The 22,259-nt window shown below is 35.8% G+C and overlaps 1 protein-coding gene across 1 annotated transcript in view; it reads left to right on the forward strand.

Moving 5' to 3' along the window:
- The window catches only part of dntt (deoxynucleotidyltransferase, terminal), a 359,425-nt gene that overhangs the window by 16,879 nt on the left and 320,287 nt on the right, over nucleotides 1–22,259 (forward strand). The window contains 1 exon segment of the mRNA XM_030156713.1: nucleotides 3,191–3,286. Coding sequence (XP_030012573.1) covers nucleotides 3,191–3,286 — 96 coding nt within the window.

Genomic DNA, 22,259 nt, shown 5'->3' on the forward strand with positions numbered 1-22,259 from the left:
AAGCCAAAAAAGGCTTATGTAAGTACCTCCCTGGAAGTAAACAATACACAGGAAAAAATAAAATAAAAATTAAAAATGCAATACTATTTCTATTAACTATTTCCTAAACCTACAGAAAGGAAAAAAAGCCAAATCAAAAATACCATTAAATAAGTATTCATCAGTGTATCTATCATCAGATGAAGGTATTGTAAAATCTGATGGGAGTACAGATGTCAGATCTTGGTTAACATTCAGTCCTGTATCTCAGTGAGGTGAGCTGTCCACTGCCGTTGCCTGTCTGGTGGGTTCGAAGTGGTGAAGATGATGATGTGGATTGTCCAAGATGTTCCTCATCTCACTGTGCAGCGAGTTGATGTTTCCCATGAGAGTGGATGTCAGAAGAGGCTTGTATCTCTATCTTCTTGCCTTTAGCTCAACACCAGCTCTGCATCCACTGGGAAACTTCTTTAGCTCGACTGGAACAGACGGAATGGACTGTAATGTTGCAGCTCCAGGAGGTCTGACCCTTTAGAAAAGTCTTCTTGATATAGACTGTTCCATTATAAGTTTGATGTAGTTTGATCAGCTATTTAATATTATTATTATTATTATTATTATTATTATTATTATTATTACTAGCACCTTGCTACTTGTTGTTTCTTCTAGTGTTTTACAATGTGCAGTTGCCTGTTTTTTTGTTTTTTTTTTCCAATACTGTTTTATTTTTTATAGTTATTGTTTTGCTATTTTCTTGTAGTTTTTCTTTTGTGTGTATTCGGTGTAGTGCTCTGGTTGGAACTTCAATTTCCTGAGGGTTTTGCCCAAAGGATCAATAAATTTCTATCTAATCAAATCGAATCATTCACATAAAGCAGTAAAAAATTACATCAAAAGGCAATTGTACACACAAAAGGTGCATCAGTTTACAAACCTTAACACCTTCATGAGTTGATATCTGAGCTCCACTTTCTCTTCCCTGTTCATATCCTGACCAAGGAATTTTTTTTCTAGTAATTGATAAAATAAATAAAAAAAACTTACTAATAATAAATAATATATGGTAAGTTGAGAGAGACAATCACAATACATAAAAGACATGACAAACTGAGAAGCTGAAACTGAAGCACTGTGGTACTGTTTATCTTTCTTTTGGTTTCAGATGCTGCAGCTCTTTCATAATTCATAGTTTGAGTTCTTGTTTGTTCAGTATTAATTGTTAGTCTTGTAAATCCAAGCTGGACTGACTGTACATATCCTGACCAAAGAAAATAAAATTCTTACTTTGTGCAGTAATCTACACCTGGCTTTTCTTCCTCCGTCCATATATATATATTATATAGCTTAAATGTCATCTAAAATTAACATTTATTTGCAACATAGTATAGCAAACTATTACATTAAAAAAAAAAAAAAAATGATAACACTGGTAAACAACAAATTTATTGTTTAAGTTTTTTGAGCTGATTTAGGATCATTTTGGTGTGCTGAATCCAAAAATCACATTCATTTTGCTCAATCAGGTCAACTTTCTGAACTATGCTACAAATTGGCTTTTTAACATTCTTGCTTACATTTATGGGCATTTTCACATCATACGATACACAATTCTTTCATATTTCTTGCAATAAACGAGTTCTAAAGATTTAACTTTTGCCAATTTATGATTAATGTTTTTTTTTTAATATTACAGGTGAATGAAATGGCTTCGACTAGAAGATCTTGCAAAAATAAGCCTGACGTATTCTGCTACATCTGCGGTGAATACACCGTTGTACCTAACAGGAATCAAGTCACAAGTTTCATAAAGTGTGCTTACCAATCTTATTTTGGTATTAATTATTATATTTTGTGAGAAGATCAAATTTTTCAAAATCAAATTAGCAAAAAAACCTGACCTGATTGAGAAAAACAGATGTCATTTTTGGATTTAGCGGTGCAAAATGGTCCTAATTCAGTCGCAAAAACCTAGACAACTTGCAAAAAACATTTTTTTGTAACCCAGTGTAATTATTTTAGCAAGAAAATGTCTCTGTCTTGAATGTCTGGGGTCGCCAGAAATTTGTGATGTTAAAATGGGGTCATGAGCCCAAAAACCACTGGTATATGGAGAAGTGCAGCTGAAGCATATAGACTGCACACATTAGGTTTACTTACATATGAGCTGCACTGAAAAAGGTGGAGGGGGAACACTGGAGAGAAGGCCATGAGGGGATACGGCGCCTCTGAGATCAGCCCCAGAGCTTTAACTTCCATGGAGTCATAGGCCTGTATAATAACTGAGCCCAGATGGGGAAAAGCAACCTCTGCATGCTGATGCACAAAACTTGCGTCTCCATGGACACACAATCCCATCCTGGATTAAACAAACTGCAGGTGAGATGGAAAAGCGATGGAGAACCCCATGTTGTATTTAGAGGAGAGCTGTTAGGGAGCGTGAGGCACTTTTACTTTTGATTGGCAGAAAAATCGTGGCGTGAAATATATTCAAAGTTATTCCTCTTCTTTTTTTTTTTTTTTTGGAGAACAGGAAAAGCTTCTGGCAGAGAATAAATGATGAACATTTTTTTGAAACCCTTCCTGATTGATTCAACCCAGCAGTGTGAGAGGTAGTAGCTCCTTTCATTATCTTTTTGAGACACCCCTGTTCCCTCCACAGCATCAATCCAAGTCAACATTGTATGGTGACATTCTCTCCATCTTTCTCGTTCTCTTCCTCTCTCCCTCTGTATCACTCTCCCACCTAATCCACGGGTAATTTTATGGACACAATGTTCCCTTTGTGATGTCTAATTGTCTGCAGGAATATTAATATTACATTGGTAATCCTTTTGACACATATATTACAAACGGGGAGCCATTTCTTCGTAGAATGAAAAGGCAATTTACAGGAGGCAAATTGGATGATGGCAAGCAGATTTGTAATGCCACGGGTTAGGTAGTGTAATGGATTTGGATGCCACCAGACTGTGAGATGAGTGTCATTAGCCTGTTGCCCTGGAGACACACAGTCATAAAAATAACTTCTCCGAGGCAAATGGCTACGTTTTTTATGTAATTCAATTTGAACTCTTGCTGCAGTGCTATGCAGGAATAGCCTTACACACATTTACACATTTAACTTGTCAACAACCCAGCAGCGCTCAAAAGTGACGGTGATTTATGGCTCTATATGCATGTGTGTTCATACGTCTGTGGTTTATTTTTGCAGGACACCTTTCCGACGGCGGCCACTCATGTGGTCACGGTGTCTCAATACGCCTGCCAGAGACGGACAACGACAGAAAACAAAAACAAAATTTTCACAGTAAGAAGCTCCCCCACTCTAGACATTCTTTTTTTTTTTTTGATTTAATTACCTCCGCCAAGGAGGTTATGTTTTTGCCAGGGTTTGTCTGTCTGTCTGTTTGTTTGTCTGTCCGTTAGTGTGCAACATAACTCAAAAAGTTATGGACAGATTTTGATGAAATTTTCAGGGTTTGTTGGAAATGGGATAAGGAAGAAATGATTAATTTTCGGGGGTGATCCGGAAGAAATCCTGGATTCTGGATCACTTTGAAATTTTCGTTAACATTGTGGTAAATGGGGCCAAAATTTTCGTTTCCCAATATCTCGCTTAATTATTGACCAAAACTCATGAAATTTAACTCAGGAATTGACAATGGGGTCCTCTATCACATTTCAAAGGCTGATCCGGATCTGATCCAGAAGGCGGATTTTATTTTAAAAAATAAATGTAGGATTTGTATCACCGATTATGTGGGGAATTTTTGCGCTTGGCGGAGGTCTGCGCTCTCCGAGTGCTTTTCTAGTTTTATTTTATTCTATTCTGTTTCGGATGCCTCCTGGACGCCTCCCTGGGGAGGTGTTCCGGGCATGTCCCACCGGGAGGAGACCTTGGGGAAGACCCAGGACACGTTGGAGAGACTATGTCTCTCGGCTGGCCTGGGAACGCCTCGGGGTCCCCCCCGGAAGAGCTGGAGGAGGTGTCTGGGGAGAGGGAAGTCTGGGCATCCCTGGTTAGACTGTTACCCCCGTGACCCAGCCCCAGATAAGCAGAAGAAAATGGATGGATGGATGGATTTTATTCTATTTTTTGTGTGTGTGTGTGTTTCCATCAGCGTCTTTATTTCTTTTTCATAATTTTATTTTTTCATTTGGAAAGATACTTTACAACAGACAACTTAGCACGTTTGTATTCCATGTCTGAAAAATCAACAATGGTAAAAGCATGAAATTTAACATACACACGTTCCATACAAGTTCTCTGTTGAAAAAAACAAAACAAACACAACTGTTCTTAAAGTAAGTCTTTCCCTTTTTTTTTTTTTCTTTTTTGTTATATTTTGTTAAACACACCTTAGAACAAAAAGATATCACATTTTCCCCTTATTTTCATCATTCTTATTCCTAAAACCATACAAGTTTCAGCTCCAGTACAACCAGTTCAGTTCTAACTTGTCAATTCCAGTTAAATTAAATCTGGCCTCAATGGGGTGATATATACAGTCCATTTTGACCACATTTACATACATTTATCCTGTTTTTTTTTTTTTTTTTTTTTTTTCTTTTTTCCATTCTTTGTTTAGTTGGAAAAGCAAGTGATACAAAACTTCCCTTTCAGGTACAATTCAATATCCACACATCAAATTTGAAAAAAGATGCTAATCCAAGATTTTTAGTTGAATATAGAGCAAATTAAGTGAATAAAGAAAAGTGGGTTGGAGGAGAAGGCTTACTCCACTACTTCATGAACAAGATAAAACACATTAAGATGTGTATGTTTACATTAACCTAAACAGAAACGTGTATCATATAAATGTTTTCACATAACCAATGTATTCAATTCACATCCATTACAAATTTAACATAGTTTGTCCATTTTGACCAAATAGTGAAAAAAAATCTACCCTTTGACCCTTAAAACAAAATGTCAATTTCTCCAGAATGAAAATGGTCTGTACGATGTCGATCCATTCTTCCGTTGTGGGTGCTTCAGTCTTTAACCATTTCCACACATTTATCCTGTTGTACTTTTAATGAAAAGGACAGTTTCTCCTTTACATAGATTTCATAAATTGCTTTGTGTTGTGGTGCATCTGGTTGTCAGAGCTTTCTTCCCTCCAATAAGTAGTACTCTCATTAAATATTTGTCTCCTTTAGTTTGAATGTTCTGTGTCACGGCTCCCATATACAGTGTTAACCCTTTGGGGTCTGAGCCTGTTTTGGCCGTTTTTCATTACTTTTGATTTTGCCTTTATATACTATATATCAAATGTTTACCATACCCATGTTTGGTATCTTTTTTTTCAGCACAACTTCATCTGTCCCATCTGCTTATTATTTTTTCACTTTAACTTACTATATCAACACAAAAGGCCAAAAAACAGACAAAAAATATAAAATCCGATTTGAAAAATGTATATAATTTATTGCATAAATAACACAAAGATGCTTAACGAAACTTTTCAAAGACTTTAAAAGTGAATATTGGTTCCAAATATTAGGTATAGAAAATCAAAATTGTAATTAATTAAGACTATACTCAAATATTTGACATAAAAGCAGATCTTTACAAGTGTTACAAGTGCTGTTAAATTAAATTTGGCCTCAATGGGGTGATATATACAGTCCATTTTAACCTCATTTCCATACATTTATCCTGTTTTACTTTTAATGAAAAGGACAGTTTCTCCATTACATAGATTTCATAAATTGCTTTGTGTTGTGGTGCATCTGGTTGTCGCCACTTCCTTGTCAGAGCTTCTTTTCCCTCCAATAAGTAGTACTGTCATTAAATATTTGTCTCCTTTAGTTTGAATGTTCTGCATTACGGCTCCCATATACAGTGTTAACCATCAGGGGTCTGAGCCTGTTTTGGCCATTTTTGAGTACTTTTGATTTTGCCTTTATATACTATATATCAAATGTTTACCATACCCGTGTTTGGTATCTTTTTTTTTTTAATTATTTTTTCACTTTAACCTACTATATCAACACAAAAGGCCAAAAAACAGACAAAAAATATAAAATCCGATTTGAAAAATGTATATAATTTATTGCATAAATAACACAAAATGCTTAACGAAACTTTTCAAAGACTTTAAAAGTGAATATTGGTTCCAAATACTAGACATATAAAATCAAAATTGTAATAAATTAAAAATATACTCAAATATTTGACATAAAAGCATATCTTTACAAGCCTTACAAGAGCTGTTAAATTAAATTTGGCCTCAATGGGGTGATATATACAGTCCATTTTAACCACATTTCCACACATTTATCCTGTTTTACTTTTAATGAAAAGGACAGTTTCTCCATTACATAGATTTCATAAATTGCTTTGTGTTGTGGTGCATCTGGTTTAGGGATGTAACGATATGAAAATTTCCTATCACGGTTATTATGACTAAAATTGTCACGGTTATCATTATTATCACGGTATTGTTGAAATGTGCTCAAAATGTTCAAAAAGTACTTGTACACACACTGAAATCATTTAACCATTTTTTATTTTGAAAAACAAAACAAAAAACTAATAAAATAATAGGCACAATGTTCTTTCTGTTGCCAGAAACATTCAAATATTAACATGTAAACATCAAACATACAAATGTGCACTAAAGATGGCACCTTATGGCCATTGTTTGACCATTTTCCATATCAAGTTTGAGTTGTTTTAGTTTCTTTTTCCTAGATAGATAAATAGATAGTCTCTCTCTTTCTCTGTGCGCTTGGACCTGGTCTCTCTCTCTCTCTGTCTTTCAAAGTGCGGTAATCAAACATGGTTATCATGATAATTAGAATTTAAACAGTAATACTAACCGTCAGGAATTTTACCGCGGTTTATCGTTATACCGGTAATCTTTCCAGGTAACTGCAGTGACCTCAGATCTCTTAGAAGACCCAAGGTGTGACTCAGTCTGGCTCCTCACTTGAGAGGTCACAGAGTTGTCCATCCTTAATAACTACCTTTTGATCTCAATTAAGAGGAAATATTTTCCAGAGAATGTAATATTCATGTATATCAAATCCATATGAAGACAATAGAATATCATAATTATTGATTTGAAAAGTTAAATCTATAGAAAGTGAAAAAAAAAAAAATCCTTCACGAGCTAGCTATTTTGTGTCGAGACCTATTTTTGGTTATGAAGGGAAAAAAAATAAATCTTTTTTTTAGATTAGTGACAAAATAATCTTAAATTCCAATGAAGCCATGCTTAAGCAGAGGGTTAAATGCTTACTTTCAGAAATTTCCATTGGTTTAGCTCATTTGATTAATTAGTGATTAATGAAAAAAAAAAACATGTTTTTTGAGAAAAGTGAAATTCCCTACATAACTGGCACCATCTGATATTAAAATGCTTCAAAAAGCAATTCACACCAATTTTTCAGACAAAATGGTTTTTATAATGATAAAAGGATGTATGAAAGGTCATAAAACTATATTGAAAATAGAAATATATGATTGAGATTTCAAATTATAGCAATGATAAGTTATGCTATTATTCAGTCTTAGAGAACTTTCCGAGGGACTGAATTTGGTTCATATAAAAAGTTCTGTAATTTTCTTGAAAATCCTTTTTTGACAAAAATTTTAATAGATTTAGAAACTTAAGATGTTATACTGATACTACAGAAAGTTTGAACTCATTATCTCAATTGTAATTTTTTGATTCAAAGTCAAGAGGCGCGTGACTTGACCCATCCCTAATCTGGTTGTTGCCATGTCCTTGTCAGAGCTTTTTTCCCTCCAATAAGTAGCACTCTCATTAAATATTCATCTCCTTTAGTTTGAATGTTCTGCGTCACGGCTCCCATATACAGTGTAAAAGCATCGAGTTGGCTTGTGGTCGTAAATATATGGACACTCTTTTACATGTTTCCCCTGCAGAGGCTGTCGATTCTGACTTTGCGATGTAAAACCGCTCCTAATCTGTTCTGCTCTAATTGGATGGCTGGTGAGCTTCACTCACCAGCGCACTGACACAACCCTCCCCAAAAATACATTAACCTGCAAATGAGTAGCATCTGCAGCTGCTGCACGGCGGAGGTGCAACAGCTGACATGCCCACGATCCTTGGCACGGGCCCGGCTTGGACACGCCCTGAGGCGCCGCGCGCTTCGCCAAGACGGGTGACGAACGTGACACTTCTCTCTAGCGATGATGGATCTGTCTTTTTCGCCATCTGGTGGGCAGCGTGGGAGGGCGGGGTGAGCGGGAGCAGCTGACAAGGGACGCACAGGTTCCTGCACGGAATGAGGAAGCGGTTAATCGGCTGACTGACTTCGGAGAGGACAAACGTGAACGAAAAGAGAAATGCGTTTAGAAAATAAGCTCTGGCTGCAGGTGTAAGAGCATAAATTAGTCAGAAAGTAGGAACAAGGTGTGAAGGCCGTAGATTCAAACAATTAAGAACTTAAGAAAGTAAGTGAAATAATTAACTGATCGATAGTAAATGTATTAACCCATAAAGACCCAAACATCCACCAGCGACCAAAAGCATCTACTGATCTAAAATATTTAATACCTGTTGATCCACTAATCCAGGGGTGTCAAACTCATTGTAGTTCAGGGGCCACATTCAGCCCAATTTAACCTCAAGTGAGCTGGACCAAAAAAATAATAGCATAATAACTCCTAAATAATGACAACTCCTATTTTTTCCTCTTTGTTTTAGTGCAAAAGAAACAAAACAAAAAAAATCAAAAACATGAAATAATGAAAATATTTACATTAACAAACTATCCAAACAAAAAAGATGTGAATTATCTGACAAAACTGGAATTTCTTAACAAAATTAGGTGCAATTTTAACAATATTATGGCTCAACTTATACATGTACATTATGGATCAGTTCTACAGGGTGACACAAAAAAACGGAAACTTTTTAACAATCCAACAAAACCAAGAGTGATGGAAGAAAAATATTTTATTCATAGTAATTGAAACTTTAAAACATGCCATTTAAGAAACAATGATGGAATTCTCATTTTTAAAAAATTCCTTCCTGTAGATGGCGTCCTCCTGTACGAATGCATTCTTGAAATCTGCTGTTGAGATTCCTCATTGACCGCTGCAACATCTCAGCTGAGATACTGTGAATTTCATCCTGAATTCTCTGTTTTAACTCATCCAGAGTTCTTGTTCGAGTCGTGTACACTTTACTCTTGAGATAGCCCCACAAGAAAAAATCACAAATGGACAAATCTGGCGATCTAGGGGGCCAGGGAACGTTACCGAATCTTGAGATCACACGGTTACTGAACAATTCTCGCACAGCCTCCAATGGTTCCTAAAATGGGGGTGTGTTTACTTGCTCAAGGTCACTGTCTCGCAGTGCTGCCACTTGCTCATGTCTGCCAATACACACATCAAAAATTTGCGTTTTTTTGGGTCACCCTGTATAAAGGCACGAAACATTTAGTAACAAGCAGGATGTTGTTAAAATTGCACTCAATTTTCTTGAGACATTTCAGGTTATTCTCATTTTATTGTTAAAGGATAATTTGTTCATTTAAATATTTTCATAATTTAATGTTAGTTTTTGCACTAAAACAAGGAGAAAATTTTGAAGTTGTCATTATTCATAGGCATTACATGATATTTTTTCCACATTAAACCAAGAAGAAAATTTGGAGTCATTATTTATAGGTTATTATGTTATTATTTTACTTGAGATCACAATAGTCTGTATGTGGAACCTGAACTAAAACTAGTTCAACACTCTTGGTTGAGTATATCTTCAGTGTAATTTTTACACTATCCAACTTCATCCCACGGGCCAGATTGGACCCTTTGGCGGGCCGGATTTGGCCCGCGGACCGCATGTTTGGCACCCCTGCACTAATCCTATCAATACATGTAAATAATTGGTGTAAAATACAGTTTGTCATCTTTTCATGATCATCAGATATGACCCATTTGGACGTTCAGAGGCGCCGTAGTTACCGTGGAAACAGCGTCATCTTCTACAACAGGGGTGTCGAACTCATTTTAGTTCAGGGGCCACATTCAGCCTAATATGACATAAAGTGGGCCGGACCAGTAAAATAATATGAATAAGAGGATAAGAACTTATAAAGGATATCAACTCCAATGTTTTTTTCTATGTTTTTGAGTGAAAAAAGTCCAATTCTGTAATGAAAATGTTTACATCTACGAACCATACTTGAATGTAACATGAACAAATATGAACCTGAAAATTCTGAAGAAAAATAAGTGCAAATTTAACAATATTATGCCTTAGTTTATCATTTATACATATTCATCACAACTTACAGATGACAGTGGATCTACAAATACACAAAACATTTAGTAACAGGCAGAATGTTGTTAAAATTCCACACACTTCTCTTATGAAATTTCAGGTTATTCACATTTTTTTGTTAAAGGTTAGTCTGTAAATGTAAACATTTTTGTGTAATTTTACTTTTTTTTCACACTGAAACAAAGAGAAAAAATTGTGGTTTTCATTATTTACAGTTTATTATGATAGTATATTACTGTTCTGACCCACTTGAGATTGAATTGACCTAAAATGATTCTAACATCCTTGATTGTTAATATCGTCAGTGTGATTTCTGCATTTCACAAATTCATCCCAGGGGCCGGATTGGACCCTTTGGCGGGCCGGATTTGGCCCCCGGGCCGCATGTTTGACACCTGTGTTCTACAACATTGATTCACCAGTAAAACCCATGGAGTTTGATCAATAATAGTGACTGTAGATCTTTGTTTTTATGTCCAGTCACTTTTTATTCCATTTTTGTCTGGTATAATAACCTCTGAATTTACTCAGAGCTGTTATTAACCCTTTCATGCATGAATTATGAGAACCTTCGTCAAGATTTTTTGTCTAGTGTTTTTATTCCTCCTTAGGCATGAAAAAAAAAACAATGTGATTGAAGTTTCTTTTTCATGTAGTTACAAAAATGTCCTCTCAGCTACACCATGCGTTTAATTTTTTAAGCAAAGAAGCATGTATTTAAAACCCACTAGGGTCCAAACACAGTCATGTCCCATCAGAGAGCGAACTTTAATTGATCGCCATTCTAACATTTATTTCAATCTAAAGTAGCTCCTTGTTTTGGATAATCCCTTATGGTCCAACTAAAGCAAAAATGAAATTCAGAGTAAAAATGTGGGTCATTTAGCAACACTGTCCTGTCAGACAGATTTCGAATACAGTGTTTTGACCCAATAGCAGAAAGTAATATGAAAACAATGAAATTAAAACATTTTTAATGCTGCTAATCTGATGTTTTCTCACATTTTAACATATTCTAATACTAGTTATTACTCACTTCATGGAGGTAATATGCAAAAAAAACCCTAAAAAAAAATAAAGTTAATTACCATCTAATAATTAACAATTGATTTACACTACAACATGTTGGTGCAGATCAGGTTTAATAAGAACAGCAAAGTTATACTAATTGTATGAATCACAGTGTATGGGATAGTGCAGAAGTGTCCACTGTGTTGGCTGATATGGAACTAAAACAACAAAACCCGTGAATATACAGGGTGGGGAAGCAAAATTTACAATATTTTGAGGCAGGGACTGAAAGAGTGTATGACCAATTAGTTTATTGAAAGTCATGAGAATTTATTTGCCACAAGAAAATTGACATAATAGAAAATGTTTTTCTTCTATGTGTCCTCCTTCTTTCTCAATAACTGCCTTCACACGCTTCCTGAAACTTGCACAAGTGTTCCTCAAATATTCGGGTGACAACTTCTCCCATTCTTCTTTAATAGTATCTTCCAGACTTTCTGGTAATAGTTTTGCTCATAGTCATTCTCTTCTTTACATTATAAACAGTCTTTATGGACACTCCAACTATTTGTGAAATCTCCTTTGGTGTGACGAGTGCATTCAGCAAATCACACACTCTTTGACGTTTGCTTTCCTGATTACTCATATGGGCCAAAGTTTCTGAAAAGGTATGGATAATAGTGTTAGGTATGATTATGACATCAATATATGTTTGGTTTCAAAACAATTGACGTAGTGCCTGCTGAGAAAAAACAACTAAATGCTTTGTAAATTTTGCTTCCCCACCCTGTATAAGAGAACAGCTGGAGAATAACTGTCCACTGGAGTGACCACTATGCATGAAAGGGTTAAGCTGTTAATCGTAATAGAAATAGTATATCTCAGTGAGAACTAACATATAAATGAATGAATGAGTCTATAAACAACTAATATCCAGGAACAGAAGTTCATGTTGTAGAAAATCACAGCTGATCTAATGTTTAAAGTTACACAATTCCATTCCACTTTGATGAAAAAGTCATAGGATCAATGACAGTGAATGGAGACACTTGTTTTATGTTCATTTAATGATATATTTTGATGAAAAAGTTAGTTTTTTTTTCTAGTTTTCTCTGTTTTTTGATATAATAACCCTCAGCTTAAACTGAGCTTTTATGATCAGTACATTAAATATAGGGAAATACCTAATATTTACTGGGGAAGTGCAAAATACAGAGGGTTGTTTTATAATAAATAGTGACAGATCACTTCAGAAATGTTAAATGTAGAGAAAAAAATCATTTGGAAAGCACCACAAAACCCATGGAGTTTGATAAATGACAGTGGATGGAGACACTTGTTTATATATTCACTTAATGATATCTTCGCAGAAAAAGTCACTTTTTCTTCATTTTTCTCTCTTTCTGATATACTCATGCTCAACTTTAATCTGAGCTTTTATGAACAGCTACATGATCAGTGAATTAAATACAGGAAAATACATGATTTTGTAGCGTAGACGTCTTTCCAAACAAAAAAAAATGTTGGGCGCCAGACAGGAGAATGGTTTACATTCACCTCCTGCTACAATTTTCATTGGAAAAACATAAAATAAAGAAGATAATATTACCAGAAATGGTTATAAGTTACTTAAGAAAAGTTAAATATAGAGAAAAATTCATTTGGGAACAAACACAAAAGTAGCACTGGGTCTTTATGGGTTAAATTACCCATTAATATATTCTACACTTTATTTTTTTTAAACTCTTTTTGTTTTTGGTGTAACTTTAGTCTCCCACGCCTTCTCTGAATTCTGAAATTATTATTAAAGTTTTATAACATTTCTGATAAATGCATAATCTAGAATGTAATGTAACATAAATTTTCTGACAGATCAGTTCATAATTAAAAGACAAATTACCAGACTGATTGGAGCTGTGGCCTAAATAAATAATCAGAAGTCTTCAAGAAGAAAAACAGAAGGAAATATATGCAAAAATGCTAACATTGCGTCTTTGCATTTCAGTTAGTTCCATCTTATCTGTTTTTTTTTTTTACTCACTCAAACTCTCTCGGTGCCATTTTTGGCACAGAATATGAAATCTCCTGTTTGAGATATGCGGTATCACTGTGAATTGACTGGCAAACCTACGTATGTGTGCCTTTGTGTGGGAGTGTGGAGACCCACTGATGAGGTTCTGTAAGACTTATTAACACAGCTTATCAGGGGCTGGGAGGCATCTGTTTCATAATGACTTCTTACTTCCCACTGATGGTAAATGTACATAAAACATGCACACACGTGGACAGAAACTCACCCATGTGTGCCTGAATGCATGTATTGAAACGTATATACTCACCCATGTGCGCAAACACACACGAATCCACTTGGACAAACACATGCAGACGTGCACGCCCACACATGTCTCACCTGGGGAGGACTGCTGTTCAGTTTCTTACTCCCCCTTTCTTTTCCACAGCATTAACTCCATAATTAGCAATCCCACTCAGTTTCCCTATCCCCATGATTAACTCATTATCCCCACATAAAGCCACATCAAAGAAGACTTTGTGATTAGAGAGAAAGGTTGAGCTGGATACGTGTCCTTTTTCACAACCACAGGTAACACTTTCAAATGAGGGAGGAGAAACAAAAGGAAATGGGTGGAAATAACAAAAATAAAAGGACACATCCGACTGTAAACCACGTCTCTGTTGGGTTTCTGTAACTTGGCTTAGAGTCTGGTTTTGACCAACTCTATATGTAAAGTGTCATGAGATAAGTTTTTCGTTGTGATCTGGCACTATATAAATAAAATTTGATTGATTGAGTGATTTGATTGGTTTTCCCCTGTAAGTCGCTTTGGAAAAAAGCATCTGCCAAATGCATAAACATAAACAACATCCCCGGAAAGAGCCTCAGTGATCGCTTTTCCATTGGACATCTGCGCAGAACTTCTCCCGATATTTACTAAATGTTGAAAAAACAGAAGTGCGTAATGTCGGTTTTTCCATTAAAGCACAAATGTGAGGATTTGTTATCGTGAGATGACACGAGAAGTCATTTTTTAAACATGGCGATGAACGTAAATATAGTGTTGATTTACAGATATATTCATTGTTATTATATACTAGCGGCATTGTACCCATGGTGCCATTGTACGATAGCATGATAAGTAGAACTTGTCTGCCACCACTGTCCGTTTGTAAACTACCATTTAATCATACGTTGTGCAGGTAATAATTTGTGCCAACATGTGAGGTATGAAGGGAAGAGCATGTATTTGTTTGGCCTGTCAAGCGTGATTAAATTCATACAGCAGTAGTGAACTGCAGCCTTCACATTGTAGCATCGTCTGCTAGGGAAAAAATAAACAAACGGAATTTTCCGAATTAACGAGATGCTGTTTTATGAAAAAAATTAAATTCGGCTCAGAAAAACAGAGCCGAATTAATTTTTTGTGTGAATGCAATACGCTTCCGCATTGCATACATATTTAACAGCTGCTTAAAGCTATACCGTATGATGTGGTTTTTACACTTTTCTTTTGTCATCTTCAAATGCTTCTAATAAGCACGTGTCAAACTAAAATGTAAAAGAAATCCACCAGGTATTGAAACTCAAAAATGTTTAATTCTCATGTACAGGGGTTGGACAAAATAATGGAAACACCTTCTATGATGCCACAATATTAGGTGTTTCCATTATTTTGTCCAACCCCTGTATTTCTGATAAAAGTCTGACCAATCATTTTATTCGGTCTGAATGAAATAATTGGCCGAACCTGGCTGAGCCTCCTGTCAATCATCCATTACGGCCGTCCAGCATCCGATCCATTATTACCATCCCCGCATCCGATATGTGTCCCTCTGAATCTGGCGCTTCACTGGCACTGCTCCTCCTGTCACTGACCACAGTCTGCTGTCTAGGATGTGAATGGATAGAACTGAAATGCACATGTGGAAGGGAAAAATGGATTTATTAACAAACAACAACCAAGGGGAACAAACAGGAGTCTGATGAATAAAGGATGGAGATAAAAGTCCGGAAGTCGGATGTACTAGACTGAACAGATAGGTCTGCACAAAGCTCAGCTTTTATTACTGTGGGACTCATACAGGTACATGTACATGGTGTCACACAATGTAGGATGATCAATGTATGGACTATGAAACCTCAAATGTCCACAGAAAAATTTGCGGAGGCCACGCGTTCACAGTGCGCGCGCCCGTAGCCTGGGCATCTCATCTCCGTGGTGCAGTGAAGACCCTGACCCAGTACTGCACAGACCACACCCTTAAATACAGGGTCTACTGATGGAACAGGGGCCGCGGGAGGTGCATGATGTATCTGATTACTGAGGGAGGGGTCCGCGGACACACTGAAGCGGACCGGACCTCCGCCTCTGCTTCCTCCGTGTGCATCAGGTGATGGGAGGAGAGAGGAGGAGGAGCCTCAGAGCTCAGGCAGAGGGAAGTGGGCGGGGCTTTGGAGGGAGGTGGGTTGCTCATGTTCAAACTTTTACTAAGTGTTGTGAGAAATGCCACATCGGTAGGTATAGCTTTAATTATAGCAAAATATTCCTCCAGTCCGGCCATGATTCCGTTTCTTTATTTTTTCCCTAGTAACGACTACTTCCAGGTCAGACAACTTAACTATATTGAAAAGAGCAAAATCGGATAAAATGGTCGTTATCCATTTTTTCCATTTTTCATTTGAGCACAAAATCGGGAAATGGAAAAACGAACCGTTATCAGTTTTTCATTCTGGTTTTGAAAATGAAAAACAAAAAATGAGTGTTTTTTTATTTTTTTATTTTTTGATTTTAAATTGAAAAACGAATGAACGAATGATACACGGATTGGGTGGGGTCATGTGCATTTAAAGGGCCAGTGCTCAAAACCGCCTTTCTGGTGTCATTACTCAGAAATAGGGTTGAAGATGGACCTGTGGAGTTGAATTAATGAAGAATTCAGACCCAAGCAGAGCATTTACAGTTTATGTAGACCACAGGGAAATGTGTTAAAATGCATAATTCTATTTAAAAAAGCAAAATGTCACTCCTTTAACCCTTTCATACATAAAGGTCACTACAGTGGACAGCTATTCTACAGCTGTTCTCTTGTATACTCATGGATTTTGTTGTTTTGTTGTTTTGCACATATCTTTATTAAAGTTTTAACACATTACGTATCTTTTCTGACATGAATTGGTAACATTGCCTAGATCTCTCCTGAGTGTAATAGTCATAGTTTTCATGCAGTTTATCAGTAAATACATGCTTCTTTGCTTTAAAAATTAAACGCATGGTGTCCAGCTGAGTGGACATTTTTGCAACTTCATAAAAAATGGGTTCATGAGAATTTTTTATTATTATTATTACTTTTTTTTTTTTTAGTTTTAAATGTGTTTTTTTTTTTTTTTTAACATTTTTATTTATTTATTTAATTAATTTTTCATAAGAAATTTTTCAATCACATTGTTTTTTTCATGTTTAAAGAGGAATAAACGCAGCAAAAAAATCTTGATTAACCCTTTCATGCACAGTGGTCACTACAGTGGACAGTTATTCTACAGCTGTTCTGTTGTATATTCATGGATTTGTTGTTTTACTTGCATATCAACCAACACAGTGGACACTTATGCAACACCCTATACATTACAATTCATACCATTACTGTTCCTGCTCTTGCTAAACCTGATCTGCAGTAACATATTTGAGTCTAAATCAATTGCTAATTGTTATTAGACTGTAATTTAAATTTCTTTTAAAACAAAAAGTTGTTTTTTTTGTTGCATATTATCTGATTGAGTAATAACTAATATTATAGTATGTTAAAATGTGAGGAAACATCAGATTCACAGCATTAAAAATTATTTTATTTCATAGTTTTCACTCAGTATGTCAGTAAATACATGTTTCTTTGCTTCATAAATTAAATGCATGAGGGGAAATTTTTGTAACTCCATGAAAAATTGTTTCATAAAGAAATTTCAATCACATTGTTTTTTTCATGCCTCAAGAGGAATAAAAACATTCAGGAAAAAAATCTTTATTTCGGTAATCATAATTCATGCATGAAAGGGTTAAGGCAATTCAATTAATACCAAATATAATCACAATATTTGTATAATTTCTCTTGAGAAATTACTGACGTATTTCCACTTTAAACAAAAACGTTCTTTCATTGCATTAGTTGAGTTTTGGCTTAATAATTAGTATCAACGTCTACATGTCTGAGTCTACAAAAGGCCTGTGCAGTTCCGTCATGAATACTATCATTAATTTGCCTGAAAAGTTAATTATCAAGCATGAACAGAAATGATGTCAGCTGACAGCCTTATACTGCTTAGGCGGTGCAACAAAAAGGATGTTTACGCAGAACATATTTAACCACTCTAAGTATAACTGATAAAATTACCACTCACGCAGCGGTGGCTACATTATTCCTTGGCTTTGGCTCATCTGGCCCAAACGTACAGTTGTGTAGGCCAGGAGTACGACCATGCAGTGCCGCTGTCACCTAGCAACCATATGGGTTCGGATAGCCTTGCAATGTGATGGACTGATGTTTTTTTTTTTTTTTTTGGCATTTATTCTGCCATTCTTTACTATATTTGCAAAAAAACATTACCCCAGCCAAAACTCAAGTATGGTAAAATGACTATTTCTTTCTTTCTACCACAAACTGAAACTGTAACTGTTTTTTATTTGAAAGCGCCTCAAAACCTGAAGGAGCTCTGATGAAAATAATGAGTATTTGAGCCTCCTAGTGTTAGTGTAATTTCACTAATGCGAACTGCAGAGTGAAATAAATTGGCAGGAAAACTGAAAAAAAATATGTGTGGATTACTATTTTAGCACGGCAGGGCCAAAGATGAATTCATGAGGTGAAAAATACAGGTCAGTCAAAGTGAAAATATTCCAGCTGAATGAAAGTCACTTGACTGATGTTTGGCATCACTCTTCATGTGTGTGTGACAAAAGCGCTCTGCGAACACTTTCAATGCACTGGTATCGCACTGATGCTGCCGCTAAAATATTTATTATCACAGCTAGTGAGCAAATTAGGAACATGTATTGTACTAAGAGCACAATTTTAGCCAAAAAACTAGCATGATACTTCTGTTTGTATTACCCTTGAACAATGAATAGAGTCATCTGTAGATAAAGAAATATAAAATAGAGTAGAGTAGAGTAGAGTAGAGTAGAGTAGAGTAGAGTAGAACAGAACAGAACAGAACAGAACAGAACAGAACAGAACAGAACAGAACAGAACAGAATAGAATAGAATAGAATAGAATAGATCTGTTTAGCAGCAAAAACAATTGGTGCACAACAGGTCTATAAAATATCACACAAAATGCAAAAAAATTTAAGCAATGTACAAAAGCTGCAAGATAAAATATTAAATATACATACTAAAATACTATAAAATCTACTGAAATATACAAAAATCTATCTATCTGTCTGTCTGTCTGTCTGTCTGTCTGTCTGTCTGTCTGTCTGTCTGTCTGTCTATCTATCTATCTATCTATCTATCTATCTATCTATCTATCTATCTATCTATCTATCTATCTATCTATCTATCTATCTATCTATCTATCTATCTATCTATCTATCTATCTATCTATCTATCTATCTATCTATCTATCTATCTATCTCTCTCTCTCTCTCTCTCTCTCTCTCTCAATGGATGTGTATTTTTTTTTAACTTATTATTTAGATATTTTAATTTTAAAATTAAATTTTAAATCACAAAACACAACATTCTCTGACACAGGACCCTAAGAATTAAAGCATAAGTAAATTGAATACAATAGGAATACCATAAAGGGAAATCGCATGAAAAATTAATATTTGTTTTTACCAAAGAAAGTTACAGGAATGTGTATTTTTAGTGCAAATGTAAACAAATTAATACTCTTCTGAAATCACAAATGTTGCTGAGAGCCTCTGGTTTATTTAGTCATATACAGGAACCTTGATAAATATGTTAAAAAATAGTGTTTTTTACCCCTTTAGCCACTGGCTGCAGGTATTATCGTACCCTTTGACGTCTGTCCGTCCATCAGTGGTCGACTGCGACTTTCATTTTCAATGATAAATTGGGGTCAGTGTGTTAAATTTGAACATTGGCAGTCTTTGGCAGTTCTTTGGGTATCGACCTTGACCTTCTTTTCCAAGGTCAAACTGGGATCAGTTTATGAAATTTGGCTGTTGGCAGTGGCATCAACACGATTACTCTTCACCAAATTTTACGATCTCTTTCATGTTTGGTATTAAACTGCAATTTGGGAATAAGTCCTTTGAGGCATCGATCCTGACTTTTATTTTCAAGGTCAAACTGGGATTGACACGTCAAATTTGGCTTTTTGGAATTGTTGTCAATGCCTTATTCTTCACTAAATCATCAGATCTGCTTCATGTTTGGTATTTTGGTGCAACCTGGGCAGCTCTTGGACAAGTTCTTTGAGCATCGACCTTGACCTTCATTTTCAAGATAAATCAGGGTGGATGTGTCAGATTTGGACTTTGGAAATGGTGTCAGCGTGATTAATCTTGACCAAACTGTCCAAACTCCTTCATGTGTTGGACTTTGGTGCAATTTGGGCAGCTCTTGGACAAGTTCTTTGAGTATCGACCTTGACAGTCTTTTCCAAGGTCAAATTGGGATCAACTTGTGAAATTTGGCTGTTGGCAGTGGCATCAACAGGATTATTCTTTACCAAATTTTACGATCTCTTTCATGTTTGGTATGAAACTGCAATTTGGGAATAAGTCCTTTGAGGCATCGACCCTGACCTTTATTTTCAAGGTCAAACTGGGGTTGACACCACAAATTAAGGTTTTTGGAATTGCTGTCAATGCCTTACTCTTCACTAAATTGTCAGATCTCCTTAATGTTTGGTATTTTGGTGCAACTCGGGCAGTTCTTGGATGAGTTCTTTGAGCGTCGACCTTAACCTTCATTTTCAAGATAAATCAGGGTTGATGTGTCAGATTTGGACTTTGGAAATGGTGTCAGCGTGATTAATCTTGACCAAACTGTCCAAACTCCTTCATATTTTTGACTTTGGTGCAATGTGGGCAGCTCTTGGACAAATTCTCTGAGTATCGACTTTGACCTTTATTTCCAAGGGCAAATTGGGATCAGCTTGGGAAATTTGGCCCTCGGCAGTGGTGTCAACACGATTACTCTTGACCAAATTATACAGTTTCCTTCAGGGTTGGTATTACTCTGCAACTTGGGAAGCTCTTGATTGAATAGCCTTCATTTTCAAGGTCAAATTGGGGTCAGTGTGTCACATTTGAACTTTGCCAGTGATGTTAATGTGGTTAATCTTCACCAAACTGTCCAGTCTTCTTCATCTTTGGGATTTTGGTGCAGTTTGGGCAGCTCTTGGATGAGCTCTTTGGGTATTGACCTAGACCTTCATGTCCAAGGTCAAATTAGGATTAGCATATGAAATTTGGCCATCATTTGGCTGCCGGCAATGCCATCAACACAATTACTTTTTACCGAATTTTCAGATCTCCTTCATGTTTGGTATTAAACTGCAACTTGAGAAGCTTTGAATGAGTCTTTTGAGGCATCGACCTTGACCTTTATTTTCAAGGTCAAATTGAGGTTGGCGCATCAAATTTGGATGCCAATGTTGACCTATATTTCTCAGGTCTTTCGGGGTTGGTGCTTGGTAATGGGGGCTGAGAGGAAAAGCACAGATGAAATGAGGGTGTAGTAGTAGTAATAATAATAATAATAATAATAATAATAATAATAATAATAATAATAATAACTTTATTTATATAGCACCTTTAAAAATTGAGTTTACAAAGTGCTTTGACAGACAAAACAAAGTGCACAACAGCAGAAAAAAACATAGCAAACAACACAATAAAAGAGATGAGTACAGCAACATGAAAACATGACTAACTTTGAATGTATCATAGTGGAGAGGGCAGAAATAACAGAACATGATGCTGTCAGATCAATGCAAAATGAAGGAGTGGAATTAAACAACACCGTGTATGTCAATATAAATGAATAACCAAAACAGGGTAAAAATAAATATTTAACCATTAAAAACATTGAAAAGAGACAACACCACATGAAGGCAAGTCTATAAAAATGCATTTTAAGAAGTGACATAAAAGATGACACTGATTCCACAAGCCTTATCTCGTCGGGCAGGCCGTTCCAAAGTCGAGGGGCCCTGATGGAAAAGCGCGATCGCCTTTCGATTTAAACCTTGATTGACTAGCATGTCCATTATATAGCTAGGGGCCAGGCCCATTCAGGCTTTAAAAGTGATCAATAAAATCTTAAAATCAATTCTAAAACACACAGGAAGCCAGTGAAGTGAAGCCAGGACTGGGGTGATGTGATGTCGTTTGTTAAAACCAGTGAGAAGCCTAGCTGCTGCATACTGGACCAGTTGGAGGTGGGACGAGGATTTTTGGTTACTGGGGTAAAGGTGCAGAAGAGCCCGCATTGTCTAAAGGAGCTGAGGAGTTATTACGTGTTCAATATTGGTCTTTTTTTTTTTTAAACTTAATTTTTATTTGGTTTTGCTCATTCAAATATATAAGACACTTTACATACATTGACATATAATCACACATCCCTATATGGCACATGTGAAAAAAAACAATAATAAAAATCCAAATTTACAGTAGATATTGATTACAATTAATCACAAATGAAATATGAATGACAAAAACAAAAAAAAAGAAAAAAAAAAGAAATAATAACAATAATAACACTGGGTTACAAAAAAAATGTTTTTTGCAAGTTGTCTAGGTTTTTTCAACTGAATTAGGACCATTTTGCACCGCTAAATCCAAAAATGACATCTGTTTTTCTCAATCAGGTCAGGTTTTTTTGCTAATTTGATTTTGAAAAATTTGATCTTCTCACAAAATATAATAATTAATACCAAAATAAGATTGGGAAGCACACTTTATGAAACTTGTGACTTGATTCCTGTTAGGTACAATGGTGTATTCA

This window comes from Sphaeramia orbicularis, chromosome 15 (assembly GCF_902148855.1).
Source record: "Sphaeramia orbicularis chromosome 15, fSphaOr1.1, whole genome shotgun sequence".
Classification (NCBI taxonomy): Eukaryota; Metazoa; Chordata; class Actinopteri; order Kurtiformes; family Apogonidae; genus Sphaeramia; species Sphaeramia orbicularis.